Below are 17,821 nucleotides of genomic sequence, written 5' to 3'. Positions count from 1 at the left end.
CCATATGCTAAGATGCACCCAGGAGAGGGATCTCTCATCTTCCTGTTGGAAGATCCAGGACAGATAGAATCATAGAATCATAGAATCATAGAGTTGGAAGAGACCACAAGGGCCATCGAGTCCAACCCCCTGCCAAGCAGGAAACACCATGAGAGCACTCCTGACATATGGTTGTCAAGCCTCTGCTTAAAGACCTCCAAAGTAGGAGACTCCACCACACTCCTTGGCAGCAGATTCCACTGTCAAACAGCTCTTACTGTCAGGAAGTTCTTCCTAATGTTTAGGTGGAATCTTCTTTCTTGTAGTTTGGATCCATTGCTCCGTGTCCGCTTCTCTGGAGCAGCAGAAAACAACCTTTCTCCCTCCTCTATGTGACATCCTTTTATATATTTGAACATGGCTATCATATCACCCCTTAACCTCCTCTTCTCCAGGCTAAACATGCCCAGCTCCCTTAGCCGTTCCTCATAAGGCATCGTTTCCAGGCCTTTGACCATTTTGGTTGCCCTCCTCTGGACATGTTCCAGTTTGTCAGTGTCCTTCTTGAACTGTGGTGCCCAGAACTGGACACAGTACTCCAGGTGAGGTCTGACCAGAGCAGAATACAGTGGCACTATTACTTCCCTTGATCTAGATGCTATACTCCTATTGATGCAGCCCAGAATTGCATTGGCTTTTTTAGCTGCCGCGTCACACTGTTGGCTCGTGTCAAGTTTTGGTCAACCAAGACTCCTAGATCCTTTTCACATGCACTGCTCTCAAGCCAGGTGTCACCCATCTTGTATTTGTGCCTCTCATTCTTTTTGCCCAAGTGCAATACTTTATAACAGATAACAGGAAGTACTTCATTGAGAAGCATAGAACTATTTTTTTTTACCACTATTTTTCTCACCATGAACACCTCCCTTGTTCTCTTAAGAATGGCTATGGTGCCCAACTGGGAGGTGCAGGAACTGAGTTTTGGTGAGCTTCAGCCGGTGCTTTTTTCCCCAGCCGGAACTCTGTTCTGGCACCTCCCAGGTAGAATCTGGTACTTCTCCATTGCCATGATAGGAGGAGGTGTTCAGGGTGAGTTCTGGCACCTCTTTTTCCTAGAAAAATAGATCTGCTTTGAGCTGAAAAATAGCCCTGGCAAAGGTAAAAAAGGGGTAAGGGACCCCTGACCATTAGGTCCAGTCGTGGCCAATTCTGGGGTTGTGGCATTCATCTCGCTTTATTGGCCGAGGGAGCCGGCGTACAGCCTCCGGGTCATGTGGCCAGCATGACTAAGCACACGGAAATGCCGTTTACCTTCCTGCTGGAGCGGTACCTATTTATCTACTTGCACTGGTGTGCTTTCGAACTGCTAGGTTGGCAGGAGCAGGGACCGAGCAATGGGAGCTCACCCCGTTGTGGGGATTCGAACTGCCGACCTTCTGATCAGCAAGCCCAAGAGGCTCAGTGGTTTAGACTACAGCGCCACCCTGACAAAGCACATAGCTAAACTACATGCCTCCCACAGGAGGCACTGATGGTCACCAACGTGGATGGCTTCAAGAGAGACAAATTCACGAAAGAGAGGGCTATTGATGGCTACTAGCCACGACGGCTATGCTGTTGTCTCTAGGCAATTCTAAAAAAAAAAAAAGTAGTATAAACAGTGACAACTGGGAAACACTGGCCTGTGAGTGCTCCAGTTGGAGAACAGCCTTGACCAAAGGTGTTGTGGGCTTTGAAGACACTCAAACTCAGGACGCAAGGGAGAAACATGCTAAGAGGAAGGCACGCTTGGCAAATCCACACCATGATCAACTCCCACCCGGAAACCAATGTCCCCACTGTGGAAGGACGTGTGGATCCAGAATTGGCCTCCACAGTCACTTCCGGACTCACTGTTAAAACCGTGTTTATGGAAGACAATCTTACTCGGCTACGAGAGATCACAGAAGAAGAAGAAAAAGAAGAAGAAGAAGAAGAAGAAGAAGAAGAAGAAGAAGAAGAAGAAGAAGAAGAATCCACAGTTGGAGAAAGCAACAGCTCTGAAGACCAGAGTCATGTGGGAACAGGCTGCTGGCCTAGACACCTTTGGCCTGACCCAGCTGCAGGGCCCTTGTCACGTCCTCAGTCAAGGCCGACTGGAATTGCTGCAGACCGTTTGGGTTTTATTTTTAACGTTGTCAGTGATTTGAATGCAGATCCATATCAGTGGCATGTTTGATTGCAAAGACACTCACCCCTTGGGGAGTGAACGAGCAGCAGTTAGATTTCATAACATCTCACCAGACATGGATTCTTGGAGTAAATGAGAGAAGAATGAGGGAAGCAGAGAAAGGATTTTGGGGCTTGATTTAAGACAGGCAGAGAGAGAGAGAGAGAGAGAGAGAGAGAGAGATTGTGTGTGTGTGTGTGTGTGTGTGTGTGTGTGTGTGTGTGTTCTAGAATGGGGAGCGGTGCCATCTAGTGGCTAAGGGATAGTAACCACTGGGAATACAGGTGAAACTCAGAAAATTAGAATATCGTGGAAAAGTTCATTTATTTCAGTAATTCAACACAGACTGTGGAAACTTCACACTGGACTTCAAGCATCTGGCATTGTGTGCCTCCCCAATCTTCCTCCAGACTCTGGGTCCTTGGTTTCCAAATGAGATGCAAAAGCTGCTCTCATCAGAAAAGAGATTTGGGGAGCCATGCTATCAGCTGGTGTTGGTCCACTGTGCTTCATTAAGTCCAGGGTCAACGCAGCCGTCTACCAGGAGATTTTGGAGCACTTCATGCTTCCTTCCGCAGACGAGCTTTATGGGGATGCTGACTTCATTTTCCAGCAGGACTTTGGCACCTGCCCACACTGCCAAAAGTACCAAAACCTGGTTCAATGCCCATGGGATTACTGTGCTTGATTGGCCAGCAAACTCGCCTGACCTGAACCCCATAGAGAATCTATGGGGCATTGCCAAGAGAAAGATGAGAGACATGAGACCGAGCAATGCAGAAGAGCTGAAGGCTGCTATTGAAGCTTCCTGGTCTTCCATAACACCTCAGCAGTGCCACAGGCTGATAGCATCCATGCCACGCCGCATTGAGGCAGTAGCTGATGCAAAAGGGGCCCAAACCAAGTACTGAGTACATATGCATGTTTCTACTTCTCAGAGGTCCAATATTGCTCTATTTGCAGTCCTTGTTTTGCTGATTTCACTTAATATTCTAATTTTCTGAGATTGTTAATTTGGGGTTTTCATCAGCTGTACGCTATAATATTACAATTATGACAAATAAAGACTTGGCATATCTCGCTTTGCATGTCATGAGTCTATCTCATATATTAGCTTCACCTTTTAAGCCGAATTACTGAAATAAATGAACTTTTCCATGATATTCTAATTTTCTGAGTTTCACCTGTATAAGCATGGAGGATCCTTAAGGATCAGGCCAGTGGCCTATTTATTCCAGCATCCTGTTCTCACTGTGATCAACAAGATCCCTATGGGAAATTTAAGCCCAAGAGCCCTATCCCCTCCTTTTAATATTATTTTAAAAAGGTTTTTATTAACAAATTCCATATAACAAATTATCAAAACATATCATATTCGTTATTTTCCCCCTTTTCCCCACCCCCTTCAAACCCTCCCCTCCCCCCCGAAACTTCCCTCAGCTCCTCTCTCTGATTTCTCAGCACATATTACTCACTGCATCTTATACAATTATACATGTACTTACATTATCTATCTACCATATTATCAACTAATAAATTTGTTATATGTTTATTCAAAACCTGCCAAGGAGTCCAATTCATTTTGTTGTCTTTTTAGATGAGTTGAAAAAGCTCCCATTTCTCCCTTAAAGTCGCAGTTGTCCTTGTCCCGCAATTTGTATGTCAATTTAGTCCAATTCTACGTAGCTCATCAATTTTTCTTGCCACTGTTCTTTCGTTGGGATTTCCTCGTTCTTCCATCCTTGTGCTATCAAGACTCTTGCCGCTGTTGTAGCATACATGAATAAATTCTTTGTTTTTCTTGGCAGGTCGTATCCTTTACAATCCCTAACAAAAATACTTCTTTTTTTTGTTTTTTTTACAAATGTCATTTTAAACATTTTTTCCCAATTCATTATATATCTTTTCCCAAGAGCCCTCTCCCCTCCTCTGGCTTCCAGCAGCTGATAATCAGATGCCTTGTTCCCTCTGACCATGGAGACTGAGCATAGCCATCCTGACTTGTTGTTGTTGTTGTTGTTTAGTTGTTTAGTCGTGTCTGACTCTTCGTGACCCCCTGGACCAGAGCACGCCAGGCACTCCTGTCTTCCACTGTCTCCCGCAGTTTGGTCAAACTCATGCTGGTAGCTTCGAGAACACTGTCCAACCATCTCGTCCTCTGTCGCTCCCTTCTCCTTGTGCCCTCCATCTTTCCCAACATCAGGGTCTTTTCCAGGGAGTCTTCTCTTCTCATGAGGTGGCCAAAGTCTTGGAGCCTCAGCTTCAGGATTTGTCCTTCCAGTGAGCACTCAGGGCTGATTTCCTTAAGATGGGATAGGTTTGATCTTCTTGCAGTCCATGGGACTCTTGAGTCTCCTCCAGCACCAGAATTCAAAAGCATCAATTCTTCAGCGATCAGCCTTCTTTATGGTGCAGTTCTCACTTCCATACATCACTACTGGGAAAACCAGAGCTTTAACTATATGGACCTTTGTTGGCAAGGTGATGTCTCTGCTTTTTAAGATGCTGTCTAAGTTTGTCACTGCTTTTCTCCCAAGAAGCAGGCGTCTTTGACAACAGGCATATGTTTTCTATTTGAATGTAAATGTTAATTATGAAATCAAATAATAATAAAAAAGAGAACAGGATTCTGGACTATGTGGGCCACTGGACTGACACAACCACCTATTCTGATGTTCTTATGGTCATAATCATCATTTTTTTTATTTGTATACCGTCCTTCTATCTTACAATAATCTAGGCGGTTTACAAGCTGATGTAACAAAAAAATGTACATCTCATAACAATCTAATGCAATACAAAAATGTGATAATAAAACAAAACTTTAAAATAAGCAACCTACTTCAAAAAGTAACATTCAACCATTATTAGAGTAGCATAAAATAATAATATCAACATATAAAAGTGAAACAGAAATCCACTCAACAGTTCCAGTAAATAATTTCTAAACTATAATCAATAAAACAATGGCAAGCCACAGTACGTAAAACAATACAATACAATACACATTGAGAAGCAGAATCCCTCTTCTGGGATTTTGTGATGCCCAACAGTTTTCTAACCCACCCTTGTTTTAATTGTCGAATCCAGTAGAAGTGTTGTACCAGGGGTTGCTGCTGCCCCGGGGCTCATACTCACCAGCTGGGACTTGTCTGCTGGAGGTGCCTCCGTGATGGACTTGAAGTCCTCTTCCGAGATCCGCTCCATCTCCTCCAGTGCCGAGCCGGAGTACAGGACGGCGTCCTTCACGAAGATGCTGATAGCTCGCAGCATGTAGGAGACAAACAGGTGCATGTGGATGTAATTCCTTGTGCAGTGCAAGCGCCTGGCGTGGGAAACAGAAGGCAGACGAGGGATGAGTTGTGGGAGAGATGGACCATCTCTTAGGTTAGCAACAATGTACAGAACTGCTACAAATATATGCTGGAAATGTAAAGAAAAGGAAGGCACTTTCTACCATATGTGGCGGAAGTGCAAGATAACAAAAGCATTCTAGGAAACAATATATAACGGAAAAAATGTTTAAGGTAACTTTTGTGACAAAACCAGAAGCCTTTTTAATAGGAATTACAGGTGAAGAGATACCAAAAGAGCAGAAAAGACTATTTATGTATGCGACGACAGCTGTGAGGATGCTTACATTAAAAACCTGACAGTACCAAATTATCGAAGGTTATTCACCAAAGCCAGACCAAATGTCTTTCCTTCCGCAGTGTTGGATGGTAGGTTGAGAGGAGTTCCCTACCAGGACAGACTTTGCTCATGTGCTCAAGACATCGATTCCATAAAACATATTTTGTTGCACTGTGCAAAATATGAGCAAGCCAGGACTGAACTGATATTACCCTTGCTGGTACCTTTCCCAGGAAAATCAGAGGCTCACTATGTCAGGTTCCTATTGGAAGACCGGACAAACGCTAGAACATTAGCAGTGGCAAAGTTTTTAATCGGTGGTTGCAAGAACCAATGATCCCTATATTCTGAACAAAATGCTTGTTTAACCTGGAGGTAGGCTGTATGAATTGTGTATTGCTTTGTAACAATTTGTTGGGTCTCTGGACCGTAATAAATATTGTGGTGGTTGTTGTTGTTATACAATTCCATTCAACATATAGATGGGTTGATGAAGCATTTCTGTATCCTTCTGCTGCGCTGAAGAAGAATTCTACGAAACAGTGGGTATATCTGGAATCGCTGTTTACTACGTCTGTTTGCAAACCATTTCGGCAGCGTTGGGCGCCATAAAACAAAGCTTTACAGCTTGTTTTTATCAAAATCTGACCCATTGCTTCAGAGACTTGCATAGTCTACAAAGACTTTCAGAGACTTATAAGACTTACTTTCAGAGATTTATGAGATGTTTATTGGGTTTTTCATATTGTTCAATGTTCCGCATAGATTATATAAAGAGTTTATACTGATATTGCATTGCTGTACGTGGTCATCGTGTTGCCTTGGTTATCACTGATAATTGTTTGCAACACAGGGATTTAATTGTTTGGTTGCACACACTGCATATGGCAGTGCAGACAAGACGTTGCAGCTACTTACCTGAAGTATCCTAGGATAAGGACAGCGATGGTTAGGGACCCCAGCGAGATGGAATAGCCGACAGTATAAATCAAATAGAGGCGATCAAAGACTTCCTGAAGCAAACACAAAGTAAGGGGAGAAAGAGAACGTTAAGGGAATTGCATTGAGAAACTGTCGTTAATTTTATTTCTCTGTGAAGGAGCACAGGGAGCTGTTTTATACGGAGTCAGACCATGGGGTGCAAGAAGATCAAACCTCTCCATTCTGAAGGAAATCAGCCCTGAGTGCTCACTGGGAGGACAGATCATGAAGCTGAGGCTCCAATACTTTGGCCACCTCATGAGAAGAGAAGACTCCCTGGAAATGACCCTGGTGTTGGGAAAGATGGAGGGCACAAGGAGAAGGGGACCGCAGAGGACGAGATGGTGGGACAGTGTTCTCGAAGCTATCAGCATGAGTTTGACCAAACTGTGGGAGGCAGTGGAAGATAGGAGTGCCTGGCGTGCTCTGGTCCATGGGGTCACAAAGAGTCGGACACAACTAAACGACAACAACAACAATTTGATCAAACAGGTTTTTTAGAAAGAAGCAGACTGTTGGACACAAGAGACAAGGCCTATCCAGTGGTGGCCCCGTATCTCTGGAACTCTCCGCCAAAGGAATTATGCAAGGTTCCACTTTCGCCACCGTTGAAACCAACGTTGAAAACATGTTTCTTCCCATCAGTATTATACTAAAAGTGGGCTTTGACCTGCTGCCATTTTCGGTTTTGTAACTGGATTTCTTTACTTCCGATCTTTTTATTCTACTTTGCAGTTATTGTCTTCCTAAGCAGCTGAGATCAATTATGTGGAGAGAGAGAGAGATGTATTTAAAAGTGGGTTTCTATTGTTTTAATGCTGCTTGAAAGACTGCCTCCGGGCTGTTGAGTATTTTGCAGAAAGGGTTTCAAAGCTCTTTAGGTTGGTGCAATTAACGTGGATTAAAGCTGTCTGCCGCTCCAGCCCGGCTTACCCACTTGAAGAACAACAGTGGGCTTTTTTGCGGTTAGGAATGTGACAGGGAGATGCATTGAAAAATGTGGGATGAATAAATGATGACCAGGGGGAAAGTGTAAGCACCACGGAAGCCAATCGGGGAGAATGCAAGATGAATCCTCATTGTTGCGCAACTTCTCTGCAAGCAAATCAGAGCTCTGCTGATAAGCTTCAGGAAAATGTAGGGGTACCTTGGTTCTCAAACGCCTTGGTACTCCAACGCCTTGGTTTTCAAATGCCGAAAACCCGGAAGCAACGTTTCGGTTTTCGAACATTTTTTGGAAGCCGAACGTCCGATGCGGCTGTCGGCTAAGGTTTTTGCGTTGCCTGCACCAATCAGAAGTTGCGCCTTGGTTTTCAAACATTTTGGAAGTCAAACGGACTTCCGGAGTGGATTAAGCTTGGCGGTTTTTGTTTTTGCTATTTATTTTGCGTTTTTGTTTTTGAGGCTTTTTCGGTTGATTTGTTTTTGTGACTGTGTGGGAATCCAGTTCAGCTACTGATTGATTGACTGACTGTGTGACTGCGGAAATGGTTAAAAGCCCCCCATCCAAACGATGACTATCATCAATGCAGGTGAGAAAATAATAGTACAGTACATTGATTATTGCTTTCATTTTATGGGTCAATGGTATCATTACATAGTAAAATTCATGTTAAAATCTGCTTTAGGGGTTGTTTTTAAAAGTCTGGAACAGATTAATCCGTTTTGCATTACTTTCTATGGGAAAGCATGCCTTGGTTTTGGAACGCTTTGGTTTTGGAACGGACTTCTGGAATGGATTAAGTTTGAGAACCAAGGTACCACTGTAATGAAAGATGTATGCTCAATGAATAGATTGTCTGGAGACTTAAGTCAGCTTGGGCAGGCTTTGCCCTGAACCGTGTCATACAGTGGTGCCTCGCAAGACGAAAAGAATCCGTTCTGTGATTCTCTTCGTCTAGCGGTTTTTTCGTCTTGCGAAGCAAGCCCATTGAAGGATTAGCGGATTAGCGCTATTAGCGGCTTTTAGTGGCTGTTAGCAGCTTAGCGGCTTATCGGATCAGCTGATAAGCGGCTTAGCGGCTTAGAAAAGGGGGGGGAGGAAAAAACCCCCGCAGGAACTCGCAAGACATTTTCGTCTTGCGAAGCAAGCCCATAGGAGATTCGTTTTGCGAAGCACCTCCGAAACGGAAAACTCTTTCGTCTAGCGAGTTTTCCGTCTTGCGAGGCATTCGTCTTGCGGGGCACCACTGTATAATAGGGACAGGGGGTAGCCTGAGCATAGCAATCCATGCACCGATAACCTCAAGGCTGGATTACTGCAATAAACTCTTTGTGGGGCTCAACATATTAATTTACAGAGTCCTGAACAACTTAGGTCCAGGTTATATCAGGGCTCGCCTGAACCCTTCTATCCCAGCTTGATCACTGAGATTATCTGAAGGTGCATCGCTGGTCATTCCCTGAGTTGGCGAGGCTCATTTGACAATGAGAAACCGAGCCTTTCGTGTCATCAGCCAAGTCCTGCGGAACTCTCTGCCACTAGAGATTCAGTGGGCCAGCTTTTCAAAAACTCCTGCTGTAAACTTTTCTTTTTCTGCCAGACCAATGCAGGCAGTTAAGGATACCTCTTCCCACAACAGTTAAGCAAAATCTGCTTTTATTTATCATTTATAATATTATTATTATTAATTTGTTTTTTGTGTACCCAGCACATCTGACTGGCTTGCCCCAGCCACTCTGGGCTCCTTCCAATAGACTATACGAATAGATTTAGTTCATAAAGTCTACACCCCGCTTGGTCATAAGAAAAGAACTTTCAGAAAAAGATAGTGTCATTAATTAAAAAATTAGGAACAATAATTTAATTGAAAATGTACTGTACGAACAATAAGATACTTGCAGAAATAGAGTGATACTGACAACCAAGAACTATTCAAAATGTAATAGTGGATTATATATCTATAAACACAATAAAATAATATGAATATGTGCAAGGAATATGGATAACATAAGTAGTATAATGAGAATTATTGGAAGTTACATATTTTAATTTGTTATGTAAGTGTAATATATTGTATTTGTTTATGTTTGTTTTTCTAACTTTTCTTACTTTATTGTTTTTATTCATTTGTATCATCTTTTGTATTATATGTTATGTATATTTGTCGATGTGTGAAAATAAAGGTTTTCTAAAATGAGTTTTAAAAAATAATTTAACATTTTGATAGACTGAAAACAGGTTTAAACTCTCATCTCATTGCTTTTTCTGGTTTTTGTTGCATGCTTTTATGTTGGGGAATGCTTTGAGATTTTATGAACTGGGGCCCTGTAAAAATATTTTTTATTTTCCCCCATAAATGGTTTTTATTGGTTTTACATATTTATTCATAAAAAGTATATAAACCCCCTAAAGAAATGAGCAAACGATGGCACCCCTTTCTCCAATAGGACATTCAGAAAACCCGTGGCTGATCTTCAGCCTAGATCTTTCCACCCTTTGTGAGACCTTTTCCATAGCTGTCAACTTACAGATTTGAAAATAAGGGACCAGCAGCCTCGAAAATAAGGGATCAGCAGCCAAAATAAGGGATTTTCGAACACAGGTATGTTCAACTTCTGAGCCCCTCCGAGCCAAAGGCAGAAAGCCCAGCCAGCAGCCAAACGAAGCCTCAAGCGGTGGTTCCCACAGCGCAGCAACCCAGCAAAGGGGATGCAGCAACCACCGTCACCTCTCCGCTGGGAAGCGCTGAGCAAAGCTGAGTCCCCAGGCAACGCGGCCGATTTGATCGGCACAAGGCATGCAAGCTCCACCTCCCAGTCGTTCTTAGACTCCTTATTGGGTGAGCAACACAGCCAAGCAACACAGTTGGAGCCTCCCTCCTCCCTGGCCGGCAGAGAGGGAGGGAGAGGAGCTGCTTCCTTTGAAACCCGGGAAATTTAAGGGACATCATCAATAAGGGACAGCAGTGGGACACAGTGCTCGGATAAGGGACTTTCCCGCCAAATAAGGGACAGTTGACAGCTATGCCTTTTCCCTCTCCTCGCTGCAAAAAACCCTCATCCCTTTCCCCTTGCAAGTTTCAGTAAGGCAGGCGAAACCAGAGAGCTTTTGAAATGACATCTCTGGTTTTCGATCTGCCTTTGGAGAGAGCTGCTCCGGAATGCAAACCTCAGCCCTATTACATCAGAATCCCCAGGACCTGGGAATGTTTTCCTGGCCGTATTCACCGCTGGAGATGTGCGCTTGCCAAACTTAATCTATTCAGAAGCTAAATAAACACGAGAGGCAATAGCCGCGGTTGAATTCAGCCGGTGGGCATGGATGCAGCGAAATGGTGCCTCCCCCCCCCATGCGCAGGGTTCCCACCGGGAAGTCAGGTATCTATCTTGGCTGCACCAGCCTGTTGCTCCTTGCTCCCTGAAAGGCCACATTCATGGACCACATATTTAAAGCTCGATGACGCAGCTTGAAACAGTCTTGGCTTGCCCCAAAGAATTCTGGGAGCTGTAGTTTGTGGAAGGCCCCTCAAAGAGCAACAATTCCCAGAGCTCCTTGCGGAGAGGGATTGCCAATGTTTCATTGCTTGTTAATGATTGTTCCTCCCTGCTATGTTTTTAGCTGTTTCTGTTTTATCTGTAAGCTGCCTGGAGTCCTTGTCAGGGAAGACGATGGGGTATAAATAAACATATGGTCATACCTCATGTTACGGACGCTTCAGGTTATGTGTTTTCAGGTTGCAGACCACGGGAAACCCAGAAGTACCGGAACGGGTTACTTCCGGGTTTCACCGCTCGCGCATGCGCAGAAGCGCTAAATTGCGCTGTGTGCATGCACAGAAATGCCAAATCATGCCGGCGCAGACGCGGCGCTTCAGGATGTGAACACTGCAGGTTGCGGACGTGCTTCTGTCACGGATTACGTCCGAAACCTGAGGTTCCACTATATGATAATAATACTGGTTAAAGCATTCGTAAAGGTAAAGATAAAGGGACCCCTGACCACTAGGTCCAGTCATGGCTGACTCTGGGGTTGTGGCGCTCATCTCACTTTACTGGCTGAGGGAGCCGGCGTACAGCTTCCGGGTCATGTGGCCAGCATGACTAAGTTGCTTCTGGCGAACTAGAGCAGCGCACGGAAACACCGTTTATCTTCCCGCCGGAGCAGTACCTATTTATCTACTTGCACTTTTACATGCTTTCGAACTGCTAGGTTGGCAGGAGCAGGGACTGAGCAACGGGAGCTCACCCCGTCATGGGGATTTGAACCACCAACATTCTGATCGGCAAGTCCTAAGTTCTGTGGTTTAACCCACAGTGCCACCCGCGTCCCCAAAGCATTCTTACCAATTAGTTTATTCAATAATCACAATGAGAGACAAAGAAATGTCTCTCTCTCTAATCATCATCATCATAATTTATCATTTATACCCTGCCCATCTGGCTGGGATTCCCCAGCCACTCTGGGCAGCTCCCAACAGAATAATAACAATAACAATAATAATAATATTAATGTGATAAAACATCCAACATTAAAAACTTCCTTAAACAGAGCTGCCTTCAGATGTCTTCTGAAAGTCATATAGTTATTTATCTCTTTGACATCTGACGGGAGGGTGTTCCACAGGGCAGGCGCCACCACCAAGAAGGCCCTCTAGCCTTCCCTGTAGCCTCACTTCTCACAGGGAGGGAACCGCCAGAAGACCCTCTGAACTGGACCTCAGGGTCTGGGCTGAATGATGGGGGTGGAGACACTCCTAGGAATGACGTTGCTCTAATTAAAGCCCCACCCCTTTAGTCCCTCCTAATCTACGCCATCCCTGCGCCGGATGGTTAGCACTTTCTGTCTTTGAGACTTATGTTCTGCTACTCTCACAGCCCGCCTGGTTTGGGGAGACCGTGTGTGTGTGTGTGTGTGTGTGTGTGTGTGTGTGGAATGCTTTCAAGAGACACCGAGTCTACTCTCTGTCTCTCCTCTGGTGCTTCTCCTTCCTGCTGCTGCTATCCCAATATTTCCCAGCTTTTCTCCTTTGCAGCCTCTGAACTGTGCCCTTCTGCAAACCACTGTTCTAAATCTATACTGCTCTCCTTTTCTCGGGAAGGTGCAGAGAGAGGCGGCAGGCAGCTCCCACCATTCCTCCTTAGTCCAGCCCCTGACAGACAGGGGGAAGCAGAGGAGGGCATGCTATTTTTTAAAAAAATATTATTATTATTATTATTATTATTATTATTATTATTATTACTACTACTACTACTACTACTACTACTACTACTAAAGGGCCTCTCCCCACCTGGAGATTGAAGCCCTCACCCTGCGACCTGGAGGAACCCTAAGCTACTGAAGGTAATGGGGCCCTTTCCTATGTCCGGCTGTCCTTTATCAACAACGCTGTTGATCGCTGTTTTTTGCATTGAATATATCCTATATGGTCATTTATGGACCTCATAGGTATCTCAAGCCATTTGCACATGCAGAATGTAGGCACCCTATATATAGAAAGGAGCAAACCAGTGATATTTGAGGGAGCAGGCTAGCAGGCGGGGCCCATGACTTACATCATAGGAGCCGACACAACACAAAATGTATTAATGCATTTTTAATCTTTGTTGGAAGCTGCCCAGAGTGGCTGGGGAAAGCCAGCCAGATGGGCGGGGTACAAATAATTTTTTATTATTATTATTATTATTATTATTATTATTATTTATTAAAACACTGTTGCTGTCTGTAGGTTTTATTTTATTTGTTTTTTATCTTATATTTTGGAAATGTACATCCAGTTTTTCCCCCTTTAAATTTTTTGGGGGGCCCCCAAGAGAGTTGGGCCCTAAGCTATAGCTTGTTTAGCTTATCCGTAAATCCGGCACTGGTTCCGCAGCTGAGGTCTGCACATGACAGGCCCAGGATTTTAAGGTCTGATTAAGCAATGCTCTTGAGAGTCCTATGGACTGCAAGAAGATCAAACCTCTCCATTCTGAAGGAAATCAGCCCTGAGTGCTCACTGGAAGGACAGATCCTGAAGATGAGACTCCAAGACTTTGGCCACCTCATGAGAAGAGAAGACTCCCTGGAAAAGACCCTGATGTTGGGAAAGATGGAGGGCACAAGGAGAAGGGGACGACGGAGGATGAGATGGTTGAACAGTGTTCTCGAAGCTACCAGCATGAGTCTGACCAAACTGTGGGAGGCGGTGGAAGACAGAAGTGCCTGGCATGCTCTGGTCCATGGAGTCACAAAGAGTCAGACACAACTAAACAACAACAATAAGCAATGCAGGCAACCCCACCTGATGGAAATGTTTGTTTGTGGGGTTAATGAAACCAGCTCACCCTTTCCGTGGTGTTGATGGTGAGGAACTTTGCGCACTCGCTGTAGTTGGCCCAAGTGCGGTTGTTGCTGGGTACCAGAGCCCAGCTCCCGTTCAGGTCACACCGTCGATAGGCATGGCCTAGCAAGGAAGAGAAGAAGCGAGAGTTCAGGCGAGGCGAGGCAGCAGTTAGGGATGGTCAAATCTCTATCTCCGTTACTCCCCATTTCTCGGCTTTCCAGTCTTTATTTCTGTTCTCCATTCGTGATTCTCCCCACTCTCCTCAGCATCTTAGCACAAATTTCTCTTATTCCGCCTATTTTTGCAGGCAGGTTTCTGCAAAAAGCCATTTCCCCCGAATGCATTTCTGCACGTTATTTTTCGCTAATACAGTGGTGCCTCGCAAGACGAAAAGAATCCGTTCTGTGATTCTCTTCGTCTAGCGGTTTTTTTGTCTTGCGAAGCAAGCCCATTGAAGGATTAGCGGATTAGCGCTATTAGCGGCTATTAGCGGCTTATCTGCTGATCGGATCAGCTGATAAGCGGCTTAGCGGCTTAGAAAAAGGGGGGGAGGGGGAAAAACCAGCAGGAACTCGCAAGACATTGTCGTCTTGCGAAGCAAGCCCATAGGAAATTCTTTTTGAGAAGCACCTCCAAAATGGAATACTTTTTCGTTTAGCGAGTTCTCCGTCTTGCGAGGCATTCGTCTTGCGGGGCACCACTGTAAATGCATTTTTGTGCAGAGATACATTTTCAACACACCCTCCTCAGAATCTTAGCACAAATTTCTCTTATTCTGCATATTTTTGCAGGCAGGTTTCTGCATTTTTGTGCGCAGATACCATATTTTCCACTGTATAAGACGCACCTTTCCTTCCTAAAAAGTAAGGGGAAATGTGTGTGTGTGTCTTATGGAGTGAATGCAGGCTGCGCGGCTAAGCCAGAAGCCAGAACAGTGAGAGGGAGCACTGCGAACGGGGAGCCTTCACCTCCCGCAAAAGCACGCACGCTACGCACACTCTTTAAAGGGAGCGCAGCTCTTGGGGGCTTTTCCCCGAGGAGGAAGGAGGGCAACCCATCAGTGACGGGCTGCCCTTCTCTCTCCTCGGGGAAAAGCCTGCAAGCGCTGCATACACGCTCCACGCAGCTCATGAAAGGGAGCGCTGAGCAGAGCCTGGGATGCATACAGGCTCTGCTCAGCGCTCCCTTTAAAGAATATTTTTGTCCTTGCATTCCCCCTCTAAAAAGTAGGTGTGTTATGGAGTGAAAAGTACGGTACATTTTTAGCACACTCTCCCCAGCATTTTAGCGCAAATTTCTTATTCCGCATGTTTCTGCAGGCAGGTGTCTGCAAAAAAAATTCGCTCATAAATGCATTTTTGTGCACAGGTACATTTTTAGCACACATCGCTTGGCTGGAGAACAGCCCTGCAAATTGGGAGTACCGTGGACTGCAAAAAAAGGGCTGGGCATTAGGTTTCAGAAAGTGGAAGTTAGGTAGATTCCCCTTTGCAGGTGAACTGAACTGAGCTTTTGGGTTAATGCAGGCGTGAGCATAGGCCTGGACCTCTCTGGAAGATGTTACACCAGCTCCCCAGGGTCTGAAGCGTGGTGCAACCCATGCTTCATAGCAATGTTTCCCTACACTGGAGAGCAAAGATTGTGCCCTCTTTCTAACAGGAGCACCAGCCCTTTGAGGTGCTCCAGGGTGACGTTCAGGAGAAGAAACCCAGAGGTTTGCTGAAAACCAAAGTCCAGCCGTGCTACCTACTCGCTGCCCACCCTCCTTGCCGAAAGATCTCAGCTGATCAAACTGGGCCAAACAATGGCCTTACCTTCGTGGTTGAAGTCGTAGATGTAATCTGGGCAGGGCATGGCCACTGTCTTGCCCGGGGCACCTTCGGGCCAGCAGATGAGGTTGTCCCACTCGGGGACGCAGAACCCATCTGGGAAAGCAAAGCAAAGAAATCTATAGTTGAAGGGCTGCAATAAAAACAGCCAGGAATCGTCCATGATAAGTGACCAAGCTTAGGAGGAGAAATTTCACAGTTCTGGTGAAAGATGTAGGGACAGGATTCCCACTGCACAAGGACTGTTCCAGGAGGAACTAATTTGCTCCTAGAGTAAGTGACCCTGGAGAAATTCCACAAACCCGATCAAATATCTTTGTTTGTGCACTTTGACATTCCTCGGATATTTCATCCATTTATGAACTTCCGAAGTCACCCTGAAATTCCGCTATCAGCCAAGCATGGCAGGAACGTTTAGCGATGAACAGGACCTACCCATCTGAAAAACAGACAGAGCCTCAGCCCCACATTCAGGTCTTTGTTTTACACGAGGGATTTGGGGGTATTTGGTTCCAGATCCGGTCTGCTCACGGGATGCCCTGTTCAAAGAAAACACGCTGCACTTGGGCATGGTGGCAAGAGGCCTGATTGGTTTCATTTCTCAGCCGTAACTCCCAGCTGCCTGGAAATGAGGCAGGAGAATTGCCCCGAGAGACCCTGAGGGGAAGCAGAATCGCTGCAAACAGCCTTGGGCAAACACCGAGGGACCGGTTCCTGCTACCCACAGGGTACAGCGGTCTTGGCAGCCTTCGCGCCTTCCCACTTTGAGATGCTGTAAGGGAAAGGGATGTTTGGATGAACGAGATTCCTGAGGCAAACGTTGCTGGTCCTTGCCACTGCGCTGAGGTGGGGTTTGCCTTCTCAGATGCTTGCTCCTCCCAAGTTGCTGATGAGTGCAAAACAAAACCATTTCTCCTATCATCCATGTCACCTCGAGGAGCATGCAAAAAGCACCCGTGTGGATCAGGCTAAAGCATGGGTAGGCAAACCAAGGCCCGGGGGCTGGATCCGGACCCATCACCTTCTAAATCCGGCCCGGGAATCAGCGTGTTTTTACATGAGTAGAAGGTGTCCTTTATTTTAAAATGCATCTCTAGGTTATTTGTGGGACATAGGAATTCGTTCATTTCCCCCAAAAAATATAGTCCGGCTCCCCCACAGGGTCTGAGAGACAGTGGACCGGCCCCCTGCTGAAAACATTTGCTGACCCCTGCCCTAAATGGCCTTGGTCTAGTATACCTGAACGAGCATCTCCACCTCCATTGTTCCGCCCAGACACTGAGGTCCAGCTCCAAGGGCCTTCTGGTAGTTCCCTCCCTGCGAAAAGTAAGGTTACAGGGAACTAGGCAGAGGGCCTTCTCGGTGGTGGCGCCCACCCTGTGGAACGTCCTCCCATTAGATGTCAAAGAAATAAACAACTATATAACATTTAGAAGACATCTGAAGTCAGCCCCATTTAAGGAAGTCTTTAATGACTGATGTTTTAATGTTTAAAGACAAAAGGAAGCTGATTATTATGGTCAATATTAGACTCGCATAGAGGATGAAGAAGTCAACAAAGAAAATGGATTTGAAATTTGGTTAAAATATATTGTTCATTAGAGTATTTTTGAGGAATGTTTTTATTTTTTTGCTATGGTCCCCTTTGTTATTACTATTCTGTTTCTTTTTAAATTATTTTTCTTTTTATTTGCTATATAATGTATGTCTGCATGTTATGTCTGTTTGTCCGCACATAAAATAAAATAAAAGGGACATTGTGAACAGGCAAAAGCACCCCAGGAAATTATGAAGGAAAGGGGTGTAGCAAGAAAAGGTGTGTAAAAGGTAAAGGTAAAGGACACCTGACAGTTAAGTCCAGTTGTGAACGACTCTGGGGTTGCGGCGTTCATCTCGCTTTACTGGCCGAGGGAGCCGACGTTCGT

General features: G+C 45.2%; 1 protein-coding gene and 1 long non-coding RNA gene across 2 annotated transcripts in view; both read right to left on the bottom strand.

Moving 5' to 3' along the window:
• The window catches only part of LOC309515087, a 211,293-nt gene that overhangs the window by 31,758 nt on the left and 161,714 nt on the right, over positions 1–17,821 (bottom strand). The window lies entirely within an intron of this gene.
• Positions 1–17,821, bottom strand: part of PTH1R (parathyroid hormone 1 receptor) — a 148,661-nt gene that overhangs the window by 25,950 nt on the left and 104,890 nt on the right. The window contains exons 3-6 of the mRNA XM_082192458.1: positions 15,882–15,992; positions 14,069–14,187; positions 6,740–6,834; positions 5,327–5,513 (exon numbers count right to left, since the gene is read on the bottom strand). Coding sequence (XP_082048584.1) covers positions 5,327–5,513; positions 6,740–6,834; positions 14,069–14,187; positions 15,882–15,992 — 512 coding nt within the window. The remainder of the gene's footprint in view (positions 1–5,326; positions 5,514–6,739; positions 6,835–14,068; positions 14,188–15,881; positions 15,993–17,821) is intronic.

The sequence above is a fragment of the Podarcis vaucheri genome, assembly GCF_965113315.1.
Source record: "Podarcis vaucheri genome assembly, chromosome: 12".
NCBI lineage: Eukaryota > Metazoa > Chordata > Lepidosauria > Squamata > Lacertidae > Podarcis > Podarcis vaucheri.
Note: the sequence above shows the minus strand (reverse complement) of the source record. Positions and strands in the feature narration are given on the sequence as shown.